Source organism: Rhinoraja longicauda, chromosome 22 (genome assembly GCF_053455715.1).
Source record: "Rhinoraja longicauda isolate Sanriku21f chromosome 22, sRhiLon1.1, whole genome shotgun sequence".
Taxonomy (NCBI): domain Eukaryota; kingdom Metazoa; phylum Chordata; class Chondrichthyes; order Rajiformes; family Arhynchobatidae; genus Rhinoraja; species Rhinoraja longicauda.
The window spans coordinates 19,502,210-19,522,060 of NC_135974.1; the positions used below are offsets into that span (position 1 = coordinate 19,502,210).

The following is a 19,851-nucleotide window of genomic DNA, read 5'->3' on the forward strand; positions in this document are numbered from 1 at the left end:
TGTGAGTAATATTTAACACAGTCCATGTTTCAGGATTAAACCTATTTCATGCAATATTCTCCATTGGAAAAATAATGATGGATTATAAAATCTTCAAAACAAAAAACCATCAAAGTAACATCCCATATGAAACAAAAAGCCTAATTTGTTATGCAACCACAGAATAATCAGTATTTTGCAGTCTGCCAGTGTGGGTCATTGCTGTGCTTTGCTATGGGTCTGGTATTGGATAGTCTTGTGTTTCACTGTGGGTCAGTACAGTAAAATGCCAATTTGCTATCCAACAATTCAGAAATCCTGATGATTCAGCATTTTGCTCACCAGGCACTGTTTACAGAACATCCTTTCCATCATCTGTGCTCCCTTTCAAAATGGGTTGCTGGAACATATTTCATTTAAAAAAAAAAGATTGTTGGAGTATTCAAAGAAATAATATCCAGTATCTAGTAAATCTAAAAGTCCCAACTATGCAAGGTTATTGGAGTTTTCATACGCAGTATTTCTCCGAGGCTCAATGCCGAATTTCACTGGGGCCCCAGGGTGGGTCAGTACAGTGCGGTTTAGCACTGTATATTTAGCATGGATCAGTGTTTATCAAGTTCATCGTTGCCCTTTACTGTATAAATCGTGTACGGGTCACTGTGTGGACACACCTGTTCTTACCTGCACTCTCCTGGACTTTTAGTATTCCGCAGACTCGCAGGACAAGCACTGGCTTGGAGAAAAGCATCATATGCCAGCCACAGGGGGCAAGATGGTGAGTATTAACACTCTGCAACAATAATGTCATACATTATGTGAAATATTTAACGCCCTGGAATTTTGGTGGGGTTTTTTTTATACTGTGTCCTTGTCCCCAAACCAAAGATTTCCAGAAGCATCTCAAATTAGTGTCATTATTGTTGTTTCATCTTTCATGAGTCAAGTCAAGTCAAGTTTATTTGTCACATACACATACACGATGTGCAGTGAAATGAAAGTGGCAATGCTTGCGGATTGTGCAACAAAAAAAATATTACAATTACAACATATAAATTAAAATTAATAGAGAAAAAAAAGTTTAGTCCCTGGAGTTATGATAGTTAACAGTCCTGATGGCCTGTGGGAAGAAACTCCGTATCATCCTCTCCGTTTTCACAGCATGACAACAGAGGCGTTTTCCTGGCCGTAGCAGCTGGAACAGTCCGTTGCTGGGATGGTAGGGGTCCCCCATAATCTTGCTTGCTCTTGATCTGCACCTCCTGATGTATAGGTCCTGCAGGGGGGCGAGTGTAGTTCCCATGGTGCATTCTGTTTGCAGGGCCTTCCTGACCTGGGCAGAGCTGTTCCCAAACCAGACTGTGATGTTGCCGGACAGGATGCTCTCTACACCCCCAGAGTAGAAGCATTGAAGGATCCTCAGAGACACTCTGAATTTCCTCAGCTGTCTGAGGTGGTAAAGGCTCTGCCTTGCCTTACCCACCAGTGCGGCAATGTGTGTTGTCCATGTCAGATCCTCTTTGATGTGGACTTCCAGGTATTTAAAGCTGAGGAAACAGTAGCAGCTGTCTGAAGCTGTGTGCTTGTGATCGCCTTCAGTCCACTTCTGAGGACATATTATGTGTTTGCAGATGCACCCTTACAGCATTAACTGTGATTATTTCTGTGCATGTCTGTGGGTGTGGGTTGGCTATATGTGGCTATCAATCCATAGGCAAGGATGTATTTATACTGGAAGAGGTGTAATTTGGATCTGTGTGTTGCGACATGGACTGCTTTGACCCTCCTGCAACTGTTTTGTTTTCCACCCCTTTCCATTTGCCACTTTCCAGCCAAGATCCTGCACATCACCACTGCTCTATGGAGCTACTGGGGGGGGAGGGGGGGTGCTAATTATTCAGCTGACCTGCTGCCTCCCTCCTCCCTCAATTTACAAGGGAGAAAAGCTTGCGGCTAAAGAGCTTTAATATGTTCATAATAACGGGTAGCCTGATGAGACGGGGCACTGTGTGTGATGGGAAAACTCCAAATTACTTGCTGCAATGCCAACAGAAAATGCAATCGGCCACTGTGGAATTGAAGAATCATTAGCCAGAAATGTTAACTCTATTTCTCACTCACCGATGCTGTAGAATCTGCTGTGTATTTCCAGCATTTTCTGTTTTCATTTTAGATTTCTAACATCTGTGGTTTTAATGCTTTTCATGCACCTGCTGCATATTGGGTATCTTGTCATGGGTTAGTGACTAATATTTTATTTCCTGGCAAGTTTTTTTTTAATGTCAGTTTTAGAAATGGCATTAAACGTGTGTGGGTGTAGCAGAAATGTTTGGGCTGATGTTTGGCAACTACAAACAGCAAGTAAAGACAAAATGAGCAACACCATACAGATATACTTCAAACATGTATCATCTTGTGAATGGTATTCCTTTGATCACCGAGCAGCAGAGTTTTGGATGAACGATCATAAGTTTATCTGTCAGAGGAGCAGAATTAGGCCATTTGGCCCATCGAGAATACTCTGCCATTCAATCATGGCTGATTTATCTTTCCCACTCAATCTCATTCTTCTGCCTTTTCCCTGCAACCCTTGATATCCTAACCAAAGTATGTTCATATGAGAAGTTAGAGCATAATTAGAAGTTGGGATGGTGGTGGTCATCCCTAGAATGACTGTACAAAATCAAGATCCCTTTTGTTCTTGGCCAATTACAGAGCTAACCTGTCACATTTTAGGCCATATAGTTTGGATATCTGACCAGAATTATACCTGAGCAGCCCAAGCTGTAGTTGTGGCCAGGAAATCCATGCATGTTCAAACCACTTTTCTTAACATGTAAACACACATAATGAGAATTAAACACACAGTATTTGTTTTGCATCCTTGCAACAGAGATTGGAATTTGCAATAGATTTCCAGTGGCTCTGTATCAGGAATCGAATAGCCTATGCTCAATGGACAAACCCTCCAGTATGTCCTCTGAGTTCCGCCGTGACATTCTCCCTGATTAGTAAAGCAACTCCTGTGCTTCTTTTACCTTCCTTTCACCTTCCTTTTTATCACATCTGAAACATCAAAACTCTGGTTCGGAATCCCAGTAACAACTAGTTATTCCCCTCGCATGCATGGTCTTCACGTTGTGTAGGTATAATTGAAAATGCAGATTCAATGGCTGTTAGCCATGCTACTCTAAATGTAATGTATTTGTGTTTTAGGCTTACCTGCTGATAGAAGATGACATTCGAGAACTAGCAGCCAATGATAACTACAGGTGAGAACCTTTGCAACCAGGTAACTCTAGTCCCAGTGAGAGAGGCAAGGCAGAGAAGCAGAGAATGAATATTGAATGGCAGAGATTATATGTCTGATCAGGAATAAAATTATAACCCGACCTAAACCCTACCTGACCAAGGCCAATTAGAAACAAGCCTGAGCCCAAGTATTTACACTTGTTCATACACACACTGGATGCATTTGAAGATTTTCCACATTGCACAATCATTGTTGTTATAGTCCGAAGCAATGAAGGTCAGCTCAAGTACTAAGCTGATATTTATCAGAGAATGTATCTACTTCCTTTAATCTATGTAATAACTTCACTGCCTTCTGTGGTTAAGAATTTCTTAGGTTCATCAACTTCTAGGTGAAGACAATTCTCCTGGTCTAATTTGTTTAGTAAGCATTGTTAAAAATGATTAAACGTTCTTGGAGCAGAGACAAACGATTCAGGAAAGAGAGCAGGTGAATATAAATCATCATGCCAAATTGCGAATCTCCATTGGAAATGTAGTACAACACAGCAGGAATTGAGAAAAAGGAAATTGAGCTGTAAAGAGATTCTGGTGTCTGTTGGCTCTTCCCTTAGGAAAAAGCTGTCTCCAACAATACGTGCTCGGCAAAATTGCATCCAGTTTAGAATTAGTGAATGGGATCAAGTCTTGTTGAAATGTGAGATGGTCATTGTGAATTAGCTATATATGGAGCTGTTCAGATGGTCTGTATAAGTTTACTTTATAGTTGATCTTGTATAAAAGAAAGTAAGAAATCAACAACCAGAAAGGCCCTCAAATTGCTCCACAACTTGAAATGTGTATACCCTATCCACTATCCTGCCTGATCCTAAAGATATAAATGGAAGCCATGACAGTAGTATACAACTGAGTATCCACAGCCTTTGGGAAGAATATTCCACGTGTTTACAATGTTAGGACTGTGACAATAGTTCTAGATTCAGCAGCTGGAAGAGGCATCCATTCAGACCTATCCTGTCGATCGCCATCAGATTTGGGATTGCCTCTTATACTTAATGCATACGTATATGGGGCAGTTTTCATCGTACCATTTGTCGATCTAATTGCAACCTGTGTCAATATATTTATTGTTGTGTTTCATGAACAAGCATATCAAGATCCAATTGTTTACTATATTAAAAGGCAGAATTTATTTATCCAATCAAACTAAATAACCTTAAACATCGTAGTCCATTTGTCACTTTCTTGCCCATTTCTTAAGCTGGAAGGATCTTCCAGTCTGGCGTATTGCATTCATTGTTCACATTGTGATATCTATATTGGAGAAACCAAGTGCAGATTTGGTGATCGTTTTGCAGAGCACCTGCATTCAGTCCAAAGGGGTGACTCTGAACTTCCAATTGCATGTGACTTTAATTCTCCACTCCACTCCCACTGTGGCCTCTTACACCATCACAGTGAAGCTTAACGCAAACTTCAGTAACAGCATCTTATTAACGCCTTGGTATGCTGCAGCCTTCTGTGTATTAAATGTTGTCTCAGCACCTGCCTCAATTACCTTTGGCAGCTTGTTCCACATACCCACCAGTCTCTGTGAAAACATTACCCCTGAGGTTCCTATTAAATCGTTCCCCTTGCATCTTAAATGTATGTCCCTTGGTTCTTGATTCCCCTACTCTGGGTAAAAGACCCTGTGCATTTACCCTATCCATTTCCCCCATGATCTTATACAACTCTATATGATCACCCCTTGTAATCCTGCACTATAACCAATAATGTCCTAGTCTGCTCAACCTTTCCGAAAAGCTCAGGCCCTCAAGTTCCGGTAACATACTCATAATTCTTCTCTATACTCTTAATCCATCTTAACAACATCCTTCCTACAGCAAGGTGACCAAATCTGAACACAATGCTTCAAATGTGCTCTGTATTTTGCAGCTCCCACGATCTTTTACCTGTGTTCTTTTGTTTATGTTTTTGCTCTTCTAATTCAGTCATTGATCAGATAACTGTTTACAGCTCATCCTCAGGGTCACCCCAGTTTTGCCCAGATTTTCTTTCTCTCTGAATTCAGATGAAGGGTCTTCGACCTGAAACATTGATTCTGTTTCTCTTCCCAAAGGATATATTAAACTGTGCTTCCATCTGTTATTAATATAAATTTCAACGTCTCAGGATGTGACTGATTCTTGTGGCATCGAGCCAGCAGCAGTCGGCTAAACTGATAATGGCTTGCTGATTCCTTCTATCATATTCCTTTAACAAATCGATTAAAATGTCATTCTCAATCCTGTAAGCCCTTATTTTATTTAATTAACGTTATATTATCAACTATCTTTTGAAAATCCAAATACTATTATCCATTTTATTGCATTGTATTCTCAAACCCTTAATTATGTAAAACATGATCTTTCGCCTAACCATGTTGACTTTGATATTCTGAATTACATCATTCTGAATGATACAGCACATTGGTGCAGCTGGTAGAGCTGCTGCCTCATAACTTCTGGTACTGAACGTGTGGAATTTGCACTTTCTCCCTGTGACTGCATAGGTTTCCTCCGGGTGCTCTAGTTTCCTTCCACATCACAAAGACATGCGGGTTTGTAGGTTAATTGACCTCTAAAATTGCCCTAGTGTGTAAGGAGTGGATGGAAAATATGGGATATCGTGGAACTAATGTGAATGGGTGATTGATGGTTGGCACAGACTCAGTGAGCTGAAGGGCCTGTTTTCATGCTGCATGTACCGCCCCCTCCACAATTAGTCTGAAGAAGGGTCCCAACCCAAAACGTCACTTGTTCTCCAGTGACACTGCCTGACCCGCTGAGTTACTCTTAGCATTTTGTCTAACCTATAAACCTGCATGTCTTTGGAATGTGGGCGGAAACCGGAGCACCCACACGGTCACAGGGAGAATGTACTAACTCCGCACAAACAGCACCTGTAGTCAGGATCGATTCCATGTCTCTACCACAGCGATTGCAACACAATAACCCATGTTCTACATTCTGTCACAGGGACTGTCCTGAGCTGAGATTGGATGAACTCCGACCATTTATTGTTCCAACGTGGATGCTGGAGAAGATGCAGAAATACATGATTGCTATACAGACAGAGAAGGAATAGGAAGTCATCCTGCAATGAGGAGGGAAGGATGGTTATGATGGAAGTTTTTATTGCCAGGATTGCCCAGGCATCTGGTGGTATAATTAGTCCTTGGAAGCACAGGATACCTAGTTTCTATCACTATCGTTCCTGAAAGTGATCCTCGTAGCACTTACCTCAGAATCATCAAATGAGCACGATACATTGAAAAGACCAGAGGTTGGTCATTGTATGAAATAAGTGACTTTGGTCACACCTAAATTGTGCCCCACGTACTTGTGCTCTGTAAAGCTGCATCTTAAGTTTTCTGAGGTGTCCATTTGAGTCTTGGAGGAATCTGCACCAACAAGAAACTTATCTGTGCCAATGGCTGAGTTGCAATAGCTTTAAACCTTGCTCTAGCTTTAAGCTAAGCTAATAGCAACTGTTCCAAACATCGTTCTAGTGGGTGAGAGGAGCCATCATCACTTTGAGCTGGATGTTTTTTTCCACCAATTGAATGGATTGAACCCTTATCCATTCAGTAATGTGTGTTAATTATCACTAATTAATATCATAATGAAGAGGTTTGATTGAGTAGCTTTGGTGCTTGTGTAATTACATCAAGAATAGGGCACAGTATAGATAACAGTGGTAAAAGGATGTGATTACAAATAATAAGTCTTACTCCATCAACCTGGTGAATATAAAGCTCCTGTCATTTCCTCTGCCACATCAGTTTCCCGAGGTTGGAGTTCTTTGAGGCAAGCTGTCCAATCCTCTGGTATTGATGTTACTGCCTTTTACAGTGTCCTCCATAATGTTTGGGACAAAGACCCATCATTTATTTATTTGCCTCTGTACTCCACAATTTGAGATTTGTAATAGAAAAAATCACGTGATTAAAGTGCACATTGCCAGATTTTAATAAAGGCCATTTTTATACATTTTGGTTTCACCATGTAAAAATTACAGCAGTGTTTATACATAGTCCCCCCCCATTTCAGGGCACCATAATGTTTGGGACACAGCAATGTCATGTAAATGAAAGTAGTCATGTTTAGTATTTTGTTGCATATCCTTTGCATGCAAATGACTGCTTGAAGTCTGTGATTCAAAGACATCACCAGTTGCTGGGTGTCTTCTCTGGTGATGCTCTGTCAGGCCTGTATTGCAGCCACCTTTAGCTTATGCTTGTTTTGGGGGCTAGTCCCCTTCAGTTTTCTCTTCAGCATATAAAAGGCATGCTCAATTGGGTTCAGATCGGGTGATTGACTTGGCCACTCAAGAATTGATCATTTTTTTAGCTTTGAGAAAACTCCTTTGTTGCTTCAGCAGTATGTTTGGGATCATTGTCTTGCTGTAGAATGAACTGCCGGCCAATGAGTTTTGAGGCATTTGTTTGAACGAGCAGATAGGATGTGTCTATACACCTCAGAATTCATTATGCTACTACCATCAGCAGTTGTATCATCAACGAAGATAAGTGAGTCAGCATCCATACATGCCCAGGTCATAACACCCCCAACACCGTGTTTCACAGATGAGATGATATGCTTTGGATCCTGGGCAGTTCCTTCTCTCCTGCATGCTTTGTTCTTGCCATCATTCTGATATGTTAATCTTCATCTCATCTGTCCACAAGACCTTTTTCCAGAACTATGGTTGCTCTTTTAAGTACTTCTTGGCAAACTGTCACCTGGCCATCCTATTTTTGCGGCTAACCAGTGGTTTGCATCTTGCAGTGTATCCTCTGTATTTCTGTTCATAAAGTCTTCTACAGACAGTGGTCATTGACAAATCCACACCTGATTCCTGAAGAGTGTTTCTGATCTGTCAGACAGGTGTTTTGGGATTTTTCTTTATTATAAGAGAATTCTGTCATCAGCTGTGGAGGTCTTCCTTGGCCTGCCAGTCCCTAAGCGATTAGTAAGCTCACCGGTCGGTGCTCTCTTTCTTCTTAATGATGTTCCAAACAGTTGATTTTGGTAAGCCTAAGGTTTGGCTGATGTCTCTAACTGTTTTATTCTTGTTTCTCAGTTTCATAACGGCTTCTTTGACTTTCATTGGCACAACTTTGGTCCTCGTGTTGATAAACAGCATTAAAAGTTTCCAAAGGTGATGGAATGACCGGAGGAAGGACTAGATGCTAAGAGCTCTCTTATACCTGCATTAAGGAGACATTTAAACACACCTGAGCAATTACAAACACCGATGAAGCCATTTGTCCCAAGCGTTATGGTGCCCTGAAATGGGGGGACTATGTACAAATACTGCTGTAATTTATACATAGTGAAACCAAAATGCATAAAAATGGCCTTTATTAAAATCTGACAATGTGCACTTTAACCACATGTGATTTTTTTCTATTACAAATCTCAAATTGTGGAGTACAGAGGCAAATAAATAAATGATGGGTCTTTGTCCCCAACATTATGGAGGGCACCTTAGTACTGCAGTTGAATCCAGCACAGAGCATGCTCACAGGGTGACGGCTTCAAAACGTGAGGTTTATATTGTGTAAACTTGGAAATGAGGCTGAATTGTTGGTGCTGGACGTTTCCCTCCAGCAGATATAGATCAGAAACACAAATAATCAAAAACAAGCTTCTACCATGTCTGTCTATTTAACTTTTTAAGTTTGCAGATTTGTATCTTTCTTCGGCTTGTCTTTAATTAAAAGTTATCTTTTCTTCCCCCCAAATGTTGTCAGTTTTTTGCCTCTGTGTAGAACGGTGTCTGATTTCTCTATCTGCCGCATGTGGCAGTGTCTACTTAATTGGAACAAACTGAGCCAATGAAATCATCCACTCTGAACGAGTGTCGTAGACGTTGGTTTGTCTCCTTAATTTTCTCCGGCTCAAGTTGTCTCCTGGTTGTGAGGTATCTTCTCCCCTGACTCATCTACAGCTTGACGGGGAAATCAACCACTAACCAAAACATTTGCAGGAAATCTGAACTAAAAGCAGGGTATGTTGAAAATACTCATCAGGTCAGGCCCCTGGAATGAAGCAGTTGTTTCTTTTAATTTAGTTTTAGCACACCTAGTCAGTGCGGAACAACGAATCCCGCACATAAACACTATCCTACACACTAGGGACAATTCACAAATTTACCAAGCCAATTAACCTCCAACCCTGTATGTCTTTGGGCTGAGAAATGGTTGATGGTTCCCTGAAAGTGGCAACACAGATAGATAGGGTGGCCAAAAAGGCTTTTGGCACATAGGCCTTCATCAGTCAGAGTATTGAGTATAGACGTTGGGAGGTTACGATGCAGTTGTATAAGACGTTGGTTTAGTTTAGAGATGCCGCATGGTAACAGGCCTTTTGGCCCACCAAGTCCGCACCAACCAGCGATCCCTGCTCACGAACCTGTCTTTAGAGTGTGGGAGGAAACCGAAGTTCTCAGAGAAAATCCACATGGTCACGGTGAGAATATACAAACTCCGTATAGATAAGAAGTGGGTGAGGCCGCATTTAGCGTATTGTGTTCAGTTCTGGGCACCATGTTGCAGGGAAGATGTCAAGTTGGAAAGTGTGCAGAGAAGATTTTAGAGGATGTTGCCAGGACTCAAGGGTCTGAAACATAGGGAGAGGTTGAGCAGCCTCTATTGCTTGGAATGCAGGAGGATGGGGGGTAATCTTATAGGTGTACAAAATCATGAGAGGAATAGATCAGGTAGACATAGAGCCTCTTGCCCAGAGTCAGAGAATTGAGAACTAAAGGACATAGATGTAAAGGAGTGTATGAAAATAACTGCAGATGCTGGTTCAAATTGAAGGTAGACACAAAATGCTGGAGTAACTCAGCGGGTCAGGCAGCATCTCAGGAGAGAAGGAATGGGTGACCTTTCGGGTCGAGACCCTTCAGACTGATGTCAGGGGAGGGGGGCGAGACAAAGATAGGATGTAGTAGGAGACAGGAAGACAGTGGGAGAACTGGGAAGAGGGAGGGGAAAGAGAGGGACCTAGGAAGTAACTGAAGTTGGAGAAGTCAATGTTCATACCGCTGGGGTGTAAATTACCCAAGCGAAATTAGAGATGCTGTTCCTCCAATTTGCGCTGGGCCTCACTATGACAATGGAGGAAGGTCCATGACAGAAAGGTCAGACTGGGAATGGGGAGTGGGAGGGGGAATTGAAGTGCTGAACCACCGGGAGATCAGGTTGGTTAAGGCGGACTGAGCGAAGGTGTTGAGCGAAACTATCTCTGAGCCTGCGTTTGATCTCGCCGATGTAGGGGGGAAAGATTTAACAGGATCCTGAGGGGTAACTTTTTCACACAAAGAGTGGTGGGTTTGAAACGAGTGGCGGGAGGAGATAATGTGTAAAAACAAACTGCAGATGCAGGTTTACAATGAAGATAGACACAAAACTCAGAGGGTCAGGCCATTTTGGGTCTTCATTGGACTGAGAATCAGGGAGGGGGAAACTAGAGGTATGAGAAGGTACAGAACAAAGAAAAGCCTGTATCGATGACTCAGGAAAGGTGGAGCCCACAATGTATGTTGTGTTGGGAGGAACTGCAGATGCTGGTTTAAACCGAAGATTGACACAAAAAGCTGGAGTAACTCAGCATCTCTGGAGGGAAGGAATGGGTAACGTTTCGGGTCGAGACCCTTCCGACATTGGGATACGGGTCTGAAGAAGGATCTCGACTTGAAAAGTCACCCATTCCTTCTCTCCAGAGATGGTGCCTGTCCTACTGAGTTCCTCCAGCTTTTTGTGTCTGGTTATGTTCTGTTGTTGGCTGGGGTCCAAGTGATAACGAAGAAATACAAACGGTGAAATTAGCAAGAGGATTAGGGTAGGGTTAGGAGGTGGGGGGGAGAGGGAATGCAGTCAGATAAATGAACATTGATTCCTTTTCTCCAGAGATTTGTTCCTTTTGTTTCTTTTTTTGATTTGTGTTGGTTTGTGATTTTGTGTGTTATCGCTTATTTTTATTGCTCTTATTGTTGGATTATGGGTAATGGAATTTCGTCCAAAAGACTTTTTTTGGATGACAATAAAGGCGATTCTGATTCTGATACTGCCTGTTTAAGAAACATTTAGACAAGTATACGGATAGGACAGGTTTAGAGGGATATGGACCAAACGCAGGCAGGTGGGACAAGTTGGCCCCTGTGGGTAAGTTGGGCCGAAGGGCCTGTTTCTGCACTGTATCACTCTGTGACTCGATGACCCTCTCCGCCTCTGTGACCTCATCCGCTGCCTGGCAACAAACACATAAACACCCGACGCCCATTGGTTCAATTAAATTAAAACGGCAGCCTGATTGGTGGAGTGTTGACGGGAGCGATATTCAAATACACGGCGGGAAGGGCGAGGCGGATAGAGACGCACACACGGCTGTGGGAGCGGCGGATAGAGGGACACACACGGCTGTGGGAGCGGCGGATAGAGGGACACACACGGCTGTGGGAGCGGCGGATAGAGGGACACACACGGCTGTGGGAGCGGCGGATAGAGGGACACACACGGCTGTGGGAGCGGCGGGCAGAGAGACACACACACGGCTGTGGGAGCGGCGGGCAGAGAGACACACACGGCTGTGGGAGCGGCGGGCAGAGAGACACACACGGCTGTGAGGGCAGAGAGACAGAGACACACACGGCTGTGAGGGCAGAGAGACAGAGACACACACGGCTGTGGGAGCGGCGGACAGAGAGACACACGGCTGTGGGAGAGGGGGATAGAGAGAGACACACACACGGCTGTGGGAGCGGGGGATAGAGAGACACACACACGGCTGTGGGAGCGGCGGACAGACGCACTCGGTTGTCGGCGGTGGAAGCCCGGACGAGCACACCTCAAGCCCAAACGGACACAGCACCGCTGGTCGGACCCCCCCCGCCCTGCAGCCACAATGGCCCAGAACGTGGACCCCACTACCGCCGCGGGCACCACCGCAACCCGAAAAGGCAACGAGAGCGGCGCCGCCATCGCCCGTGGTTCGGTGTCCAAGAGGCAAGTCGGGGTGGTGGGACGCGGGTGGGCCGAGGGTTGCGATTCGCCACGGGTGGAGGAGGAGGCTGGACTACTTGGGTCTAACTGTCTCTTGTCTTCCCACAGGTTGCAACAGGAACTGATGACCCTCATGGTGAGTCCACAAGGGGAAGATTTGACCGGTTGGGGGAAGGAACACTAGGTGGTGGTCGAGGTGCTTTTTCGCCATTACGGTCAATGTCGCTTACAGAACCTAAATCGAGCACCTTTGTTTGTTCTTTCAGATGTCCGGTAACAAAGGAATTTCCGCTTTCCCCGAGTCGGACAATCTCTTCCGTTGGATTGGCACCATTGACGGCGCTGTGGGCACGGTGAGCGGACACTGGGGGCCAAGCTTGGGCCGGCCTAGTTTTGTAGCGTGAGCCAAGGGTATGATGTGATGGGTCGCCGACTCTGCTTTAAATTTTAGGCGAGGGCCCGAGAGTAAATGTGCTCTGATTGATCTTATTTACAGGTCTATGAGGGGTTGAGGTACAAGCTCTCTCTAGAATTCCCCAGTGGCTACCCGTACAACCCTCCCACGGTGAAGTTTCTGACATCCTGCTACCACCCCAATGTGGACGGAGAAGGCAACATCTGCCTGGACATCCTCAAAGACAAATGGTCAGCACTTTATGACGTCAGGACGATCCTGTTGTCGATTCAGAGTTTACTGGGAGGTGAGAATTTCTGTCTAAGATGTGATCCGAGTGACTTGGTGCAGAATGAGCACGATGCTTATCTGCTATTGTACCTCAAATATTGGGAGAACTAATAATTTCACTATTGTAAAGCGCCTTGCATGATTGAATTGAGCATTAGCGAGGCCATATCTGGACCTGGGCGTATTTTTGATCTCCAGTAAACCTTTCTTTACGCTAATGAGTGTTATTTTCTGGTAAAAGAATGGATGGTTCAAATTGTCATAAGAGATTCGAATGGGGGAGGGTGATTTGAAGCGATAGATCTTGAGTCTTCAGAGGGTGAGAGAATGCTTCCCGTTTGTGGGCGAATCCGCAACTTGTGCACTCTACTTAAGACGTGTGGGGCACTGAATATTAGGGATCTTTGGCATTCTCTCCGTAAGGATTTGGAAGCATCATGTTTAAATATTTGATGCTGACTTTATTATGAGAGTTTACTGTGAATGAACGGGAATGGGTGGTTGACGGTCAATTTGGATTCCGTGAGTTGAAGTATTTGTTTTGTAACTGTCTCAATTTAAGTTGAGATGCTGCCCCACCCATTGATTTACTCCAGCACTTGGTGTCTCCCCCCCCCCCCAGTCATTTTGTTCTTGGATCCAATTAGTGTTGAAGGGGGTATTTCTTTAAATTTTTGTGGCTTCCCTTTGAGATTGCAAACATTTCTACATTAGTAGATCTGCTTATAATGGCTTTTGTTCTTTTTCCCCTAAAGAGACTGAATTTATTGTCAAATGGCGTATGGGATCATAGACTTTATAAGTAAAACTAGGCAAGACAATTGTACGCTTTTTTTGCTGGGGAAAAAGGTGGTTTGGCCACAACTCTCCAATTCTCCTTGGTGCCACTTGTAATAAACAGTTATGAAGATTGGAGAGGTGTTTGAAAAGATAAATAACTTGTGGTGAAGTTGGTACATTGTGCTGAAGAGACCAGAGTTGGACCCTGAGCTCCAAACAAAACCCAGGGAAAATAACGAGCATTGTCATCTGGGGGGGGGGTTCAGCATTAAAATGGCCTCCTGTAGTCAAACAAGCTGGTTTTGAAGTGGAGTCAGACAAGAGATGATCTGGGCAGCCGAATGGTTCCTCACGATAGGGACAGAGTGGGGTGTGGCTTTGGGATGGGGTTAGAGCTGAAATGCTGGGGATGGTTCGGGGACTATAGTTGCTTGTCTACACTGAACATCACAACAATGTGATATTGCAGCCAAGGGCTGGTGGGAGCCTGGGGACCTCCTACATTTGGCAAGATAGACACAAAGCTGGAGTAACTCAGCAGGCCAGACAGCATCTCTGGAGAAAATAGGTGACGTTTTGGGTCGAGGCCCTTCTTCAGTCTGCGGTTTAACCAGCATCTGCCGTTCCTTTCTGCACATTTCGTCCTACATTTGGTAACCTTTGTTTTTCCTTTCTCTAAAATAGAGCCAAATGTACAGAGTCCCCTGAATGTTGCTGCAGCTCAATTATGGTCTAATCAGCAAGGTAAGGGGCCATTCTAGATTTCCGTGAGAGGCATAGGAGTGGGGTGTTCAACAGTCCCAGACTGTTTGTCTCTGAACATGGAGCATCTCGAGTCTTGCACTGAGATTTCATGATATCCAGTTTGTAAAGAGCCCAGTCTTCATCCACACCCTCTCTTCCCAACCCCATCTTCCCAACCCCATCCCCTTGCTCTGGCACGTTCCTTCCGCCCTTTCGTGTGGACCTGGTTGAGGTGCCATTTGAAGTGAATCTGTAGCGGGCATTTAATCTTAAAACTGTCCCACTCCCTCTGTCTGGACTGTTTGTTGCTGGTATTGTCCCTCTTTGATCATCCTGGTCCTGTTTTAGAAAAATCAACCAAGTGATCTGCTGGTTCCTGGAAATAGGGTGATGGTTGGGGTCCTCCTTAGGGAAGTAGGCTCTAACAGGTGGGAAAACTGGGGACCCACCCTTGCCCCATGGCGGCTTTGGCTGGGTGGGAGGAAAGAGGAAAAGTTGATTTATAGCTCTCTTGTATATTAGTTTCATGTTTAAGGCAATTTAAATATTTACATGGGTTTTTAATTTGGAACATCCCAACGAGGAATGCACTGCTGTTTCATTAAGACAATCAGTGAGTAATTCCATGAGTTTTACTCCACTAGAAATTTGACCCCCACATTTGGTGGTGGGAGCTTGGCCTGGGATTGTGGTGGGTGGAGTTACTGAATGAGATCTCAGTCTGACATAATGTGGGTTTGTTCCAGAGTACAAGCAACGGCTACATGAGGCAAATGCACGACAGCTGAAGAGTTGAGGCTGGGCCCAGAACTTCCAGCGGCTCTCCTACCTTCTGTGTTCTTCTCCTGTGTTCCCCTTTTGAATGTCTGTCAGTCCAATTATGTAAATGGGCATGTGCTTATTTTTTTTAATTTGCCATGTGAATAAAGTGCATTGGTTGATTTTCTAATAAATACTATGAAACATCAAGTGTTGTATCTATTCTGTGGATAATCTGCTGAGTGAAAGGGCAAGTACTATTGGAACTGAAAAGTAGCATTGGAACATTTCCCGCCACTCTTGTTAGTTTTTTCAAGTTGAAATTGAGTGTGTAGAAACTCAAGTTTCTTAGATTTTAGTAGAACAGTCAGATAGATGTTAAGCATTGAACTGAGTTGAAGTGTGTCCTTGTAAGATTGCATAAAGATGGGGCTTGTGTAGTAGCAGGTGTTGCTACACTGCCTGAGGAGGCTAAGAGTTCTGTGGATTACACATTCCAAGAGGTGATCACCCTACAGCTTGGTTTTTGGGATGAAGGAAAAGAATGGGAGATTTGGTTTCAGAAGTCGTAACAGTTGCACTGGGAGACCAGCAGCTGTGATACATTTAGATAATTTGCAGAGTCAGACTAGGGTTAAGTCTTTACTGCAGATTTTCATTAACCAGGCTGGGATATAATTTGGCAAATGTGACCTGAATGATAGACTCTGGGCTGAGGAAGGTATTGAGATTTATTTATCTTTGCTCCATTCACTGACTGTTTTAAATATGATGCTAAGATAAACAAATCTCATATTCCTCCATTCTCTATTTCCATGTGTCTATCTAAAATTCTCTTTAAGGACACCATTGTCGGCCTCCCCACCACACCCATCAGGATGTTCCAGGTAGTCGAAGGGCCGAATGGCCTACTCCTGCACCTATTGTCTATTGTCTTTTTTTTAAAAGCCGCTGTGCGTATCCTTTAAACTTTACCCTATTCACAAAAGCTATGCCCTTGTTTTTGAAATTTTTACGCGGGGAAGAAATACAAGTCTGACCAGGCTCATCACCTCTGGAGCAGTGAGGGGCAACATCCTCCTGGTCTCTGAATGTACTTTGCACTTTTACCTGGTGCTTTTGCTTCTGTTGGTAGTTGGTGCAACTGTTGCTGGCCTGTTTCTAAATGTGTTGTTTCAACACCCCAGGAATCTTCAAGCCAAAATGCATGTTAAATTAGCATCCTATTTGATTGCCAGAAACGAGGCAGTTGGGTGCTTTGAGTAGAGGGATGGGCACAGAGGCTGCTGAGTGCATAGGAGCAAGGTTTTGCCAATTTCACCAGCTCCTTGATCCTGCTTCACCCTTCAACAAGATTATGGTTGATTCAATCAAAGCAACAACACTTTTCTATGTTCGCTCCAGACCCCCAGAATTACCTGTAAGTCAAATATTTATATTTTATTAATTCAATGACTGCTACTCCACAACCTTATTGTAGAGAATCATGACCCTCTAACAGAAGAAATTCCCACATGTCCCCATCTTGAATGAGTGACCAGTTTCCAAATACCTTCCACTAGGGGAGATTTCCTCTGCAGCTAGTCTATAATTTTCCCTCGCCATCCAGTGGATTTCAATAAGATCACATCTCATTATTCTAAATGAATAGAAGGAGGTTGCACCTGCTTCTTCGTTAAACCAACCCCCTTCATCCCAGGAATTAACATGGTGAACATTCTCTGCATTGCTTCCAATGCAATTATATCCCTGCTTAAATAGGGAGACCAAAACTGTACACAGTATTCCACACAACACCTGTGATCTCAACCACAGGTCTATGGCTTTCCCAATTTCCACCGTCGTGACCTAATAAAGACTCCAACACGACAAAGGAAAGATCCAATCATACAGCATTTTAAAAAAACTAGCTACTTAATAAACACCCTGCTGTATTTTAACTTGCACAAAAACCTTCCTGGTACTTATCAACATAATCATTTAACCATTACTAATTTAAAAAGTCTGCTGCAAAGAGCATTTGTTGGAAAATTGAAATCCAAGAGAAAATATTTAGAAGCAATGTTCCTGCAACGTCTAGACCAAGCTCCACTTTATGACATTTTTTTAATTGCACAATAAAATATTTGAAATAAATACAGAAAATACTTGAAGCAAGCTTGAAGTCAGGCATCATCTGTGGAACCATTTCTGTGACCTCTGGTCAGAACATTCTTATGAAGTATCCTTAACCTGACGCATTAAGTGTTTCTCTTTCTACATATGCTGTCTGACTTGCTAAACGTTTGTAGAATATTCTATTTGCATTAATATTTGTGGAATGATGGATAGCAGCCTTTCCAAGTTAAAAATATATATTTACGTGGAAAGATGATCAGAAAATTTGGGGGGGGGGATCAGAAAATTGGGGGGGGGGGGGGAGTTCACAGTTGTATGGATAACTTCATTTACTATTCACAGGTTAATCAGTGACTTGTTCGGCAAAGCAGCTGCACATGGCCCAGTTAACTAAAGCTCTTGTTGAGATGTTACCAAGAACAGAAGCTCCCTTTTAACCTTGGCCACCATAAGTAATCTGTAAACTTTGTTCCGGGGTTGGAGTGGTCCCTGGGGAGGGAGGGCAGTTCCGGGGAAGCCACGTACGATGCCAATAGCTGACCTTTTGCAGTCACGCTGCACCCTTCACTCGGCTCTGATTAGCCTCTTCTAGCGAGAGCTAGTGGAGCCAACAGAGTCCATGGAAATGCGACGTGCCCATCACATTTCAATATAGGAGCTTGGAGCCAACATAGACTCAACCGAGACTCCACTGATGGTTTGGGCAACTGGCTCAGAGTCCCAACTGCCACTAATTTGCAGCATTCCCTTACTGTTCTCCCATCCTGCAAGTACTTTCATCTTTTGCACTCTTGGAACCATGGAATATTGTTGCTGATCCATCTCTGTCCATCTTTCAGGCAGTTCAATTGAGGGCAGGACTGAATGGGATACTGAAATTGGGCTCCAGTTCGCAACAGGTTCACTGGCATAGAGTGGGATGTATTGAGATGAGGCCTGAGCTACAACTTAACATCAATGCAAACTTTGAAAGTCATTAAATACCCCATAGGATTAATCTGCACTTTTGCTTTGTCAACACTAAAACACTTGAGCTTTGGGTGTTTTACATGTAGCTGCTTACTGGAGGGACAATTTCACATTGGACATTCTCCTTTTCTGTACATTTGATTGAGCATCACCCATTGAAAGAGCGAGGTATGAATTGGGGCCTTGGCTTGGACCTCTTGAAATCTGACACCTTTTTACATTATTACTCTTGCATTATAGGACTGCAGTGCAGGCCTTCTGAAACAGACTAATATTAATTCATACACTTGCTCCCAGAGCTTGCAAACTAGCAAATGCAGAAAATACATCAAGTCTCGGAGGAAGGCCTGAACTTTTTATAACCTCCCAAGCACTCAACGGATGAAAATGTGTAGCCAGTTTCCACACAGGAAAGTTGCTATAACACAACACCATGCTTCTGATTCAGTAAAATTGATTAACAGGTATGTGTAGACACTTTTTCAGAATATCTTGGAAAATTTACATTGACCCAAAAGAAGAGAGGGCCTCAGATTTAACCTGTTATGAGAGATTCCTAATGTTTTGTCCACATATTTACCCCAGTGACAGCTGAGATATTGGGCTCCAATAAATGGATGGACAGTGTGCTCCTGCAAAAATAGCTCCCACATAGCACCTATAACCGTGTTCAGTCCTGATCTCTGCTGCTGTCTGTGTGACGTTTGTGTTATGGTTTCCTTCCAAAGACATGCAGAATGATAGGTTAATTTGCCATTGGAATTGATCCCGAGTCTGGAGGTGAGCTGTAGAATCTGGGGGAGTTGATGAGAATGTGAGGAAAATAGGTTTGAGGTGAAATATAATAGGGGAAAGGGATTGCTCTGTGAGCAGGAACAAATAATGGGTCAAATGACCTGCTATGGCATAAATAAGGAATATGTGGAGTGAACAACTACGTCAGATGCAGCACTCTGAACATCTAAGTCAGAGGCACGATAAAATAGGCCAAAGTCAGCATTGCTTTGTGAAGGGGAGGTCTTGCTTGACAAATTTGCTGGAGGTCTTTGAAGAAGTAAATAGCAGGACCGACAAAGTAGATGTTTCCTTAGATTTTCAGAAAGCCTCTGATAAGGTGCCAAACGTTAGGCTGCTTAGGAAGATGAGAGCCCACGGTATCACAGGACAGATACTAGCATGGGTAGCAGGTTGGCTGGATGGCAGAAGACAGAGTGGCAATAAATGGGGCTTTATCTGGTTGGCTACCAGTGACGAGTGGAGTTCCGCAAGGGTCAACCACGTTGTATATTAATGATTTGGACGAGCGGATTGAAGGCTTTGTGGCAAAGTTTGTGGATGATACGAAAAAAGGTGGAGGGGCAGGTAGTGTAGAGAAAGCGGGACTGCAGAAGGATTTGGTTAGTTGGGAGAGTGGGCAGAGAAGTGGCAGTTGGAATATAGTGTAGCAAAGTGTGTAGTCATGCATTTTGGTAGTAGGAATTAAAGCATAAACTATTTTCTAAATGGGGTG

The 19,851-nt window shown here is 43.5% G+C and overlaps 2 protein-coding genes across 4 annotated transcripts in view; both read left to right on the forward strand.

The window, feature by feature from the left end:
- LOC144604467 (deoxynucleotidyltransferase terminal-interacting protein 1-like) overlaps nucleotides 1-9,012 on the forward strand; it is a 55,384-nt gene extending 46,372 nt beyond the window's left edge. For all 3 annotated transcript variants that reach the window (XM_078418924.1, XM_078418922.1, XM_078418923.1), the window contains 3 exons: nucleotides 686-757; nucleotides 3,196-3,251; nucleotides 6,252-9,012. In XM_078418924.1, the coding sequence (XP_078275050.1) occupies nucleotides 686-757; nucleotides 3,196-3,251; nucleotides 6,252-6,360 (237 nt within the window). In that variant the 3' untranslated portion in view covers nucleotides 6,361-9,012. The remainder of the gene's footprint in view (nucleotides 1-685; nucleotides 758-3,195; nucleotides 3,252-6,251) is intronic.
- Nucleotides 9,013-11,676: 2,664 nt separating this feature from the next.
- Nucleotides 11,677-15,445, forward strand: LOC144604673 (ubiquitin-conjugating enzyme E2 C-like). Its single transcript, XM_078419315.1, has 6 exons — nucleotides 11,677-12,289; nucleotides 12,395-12,422; nucleotides 12,553-12,639; nucleotides 12,783-12,987; nucleotides 14,436-14,495; nucleotides 15,242-15,445. The coding sequence occupies exons 1-6, from the start codon at nucleotides 12,189-12,191 to the stop codon at nucleotides 15,289-15,291; spliced, it is 531 nt and encodes a 176-aa protein (XP_078275441.1). The 5' UTR covers nucleotides 11,677-12,188; the 3' UTR covers nucleotides 15,292-15,445.
- Nucleotides 15,446-19,851: the final 4,406 nt, after the last annotated feature.

Bases quoted from the DNA above. Each gene is read 5' to 3' on its own strand.
- LOC144604673 (XM_078419315.1), top strand. From the start codon at position 12,189: ATGGCCCAGAACGTGGACCCCACTACCGCCGCGGGCACCACCGCAACC. The intron at 12,640-12,782 runs GTGAGCGGACAC...TCTTATTTACAG, and splicing joins TTGACGGCGCTGTGGGCACG to GTCTATGAGGGGTTGAGGTA. The intron at 12,988-14,435 runs GTGAGAATTTCT...TCTCTAAAATAG, and splicing joins GATTCAGAGTTTACTGGGAG to AGCCAAATGTACAGAGTCCC.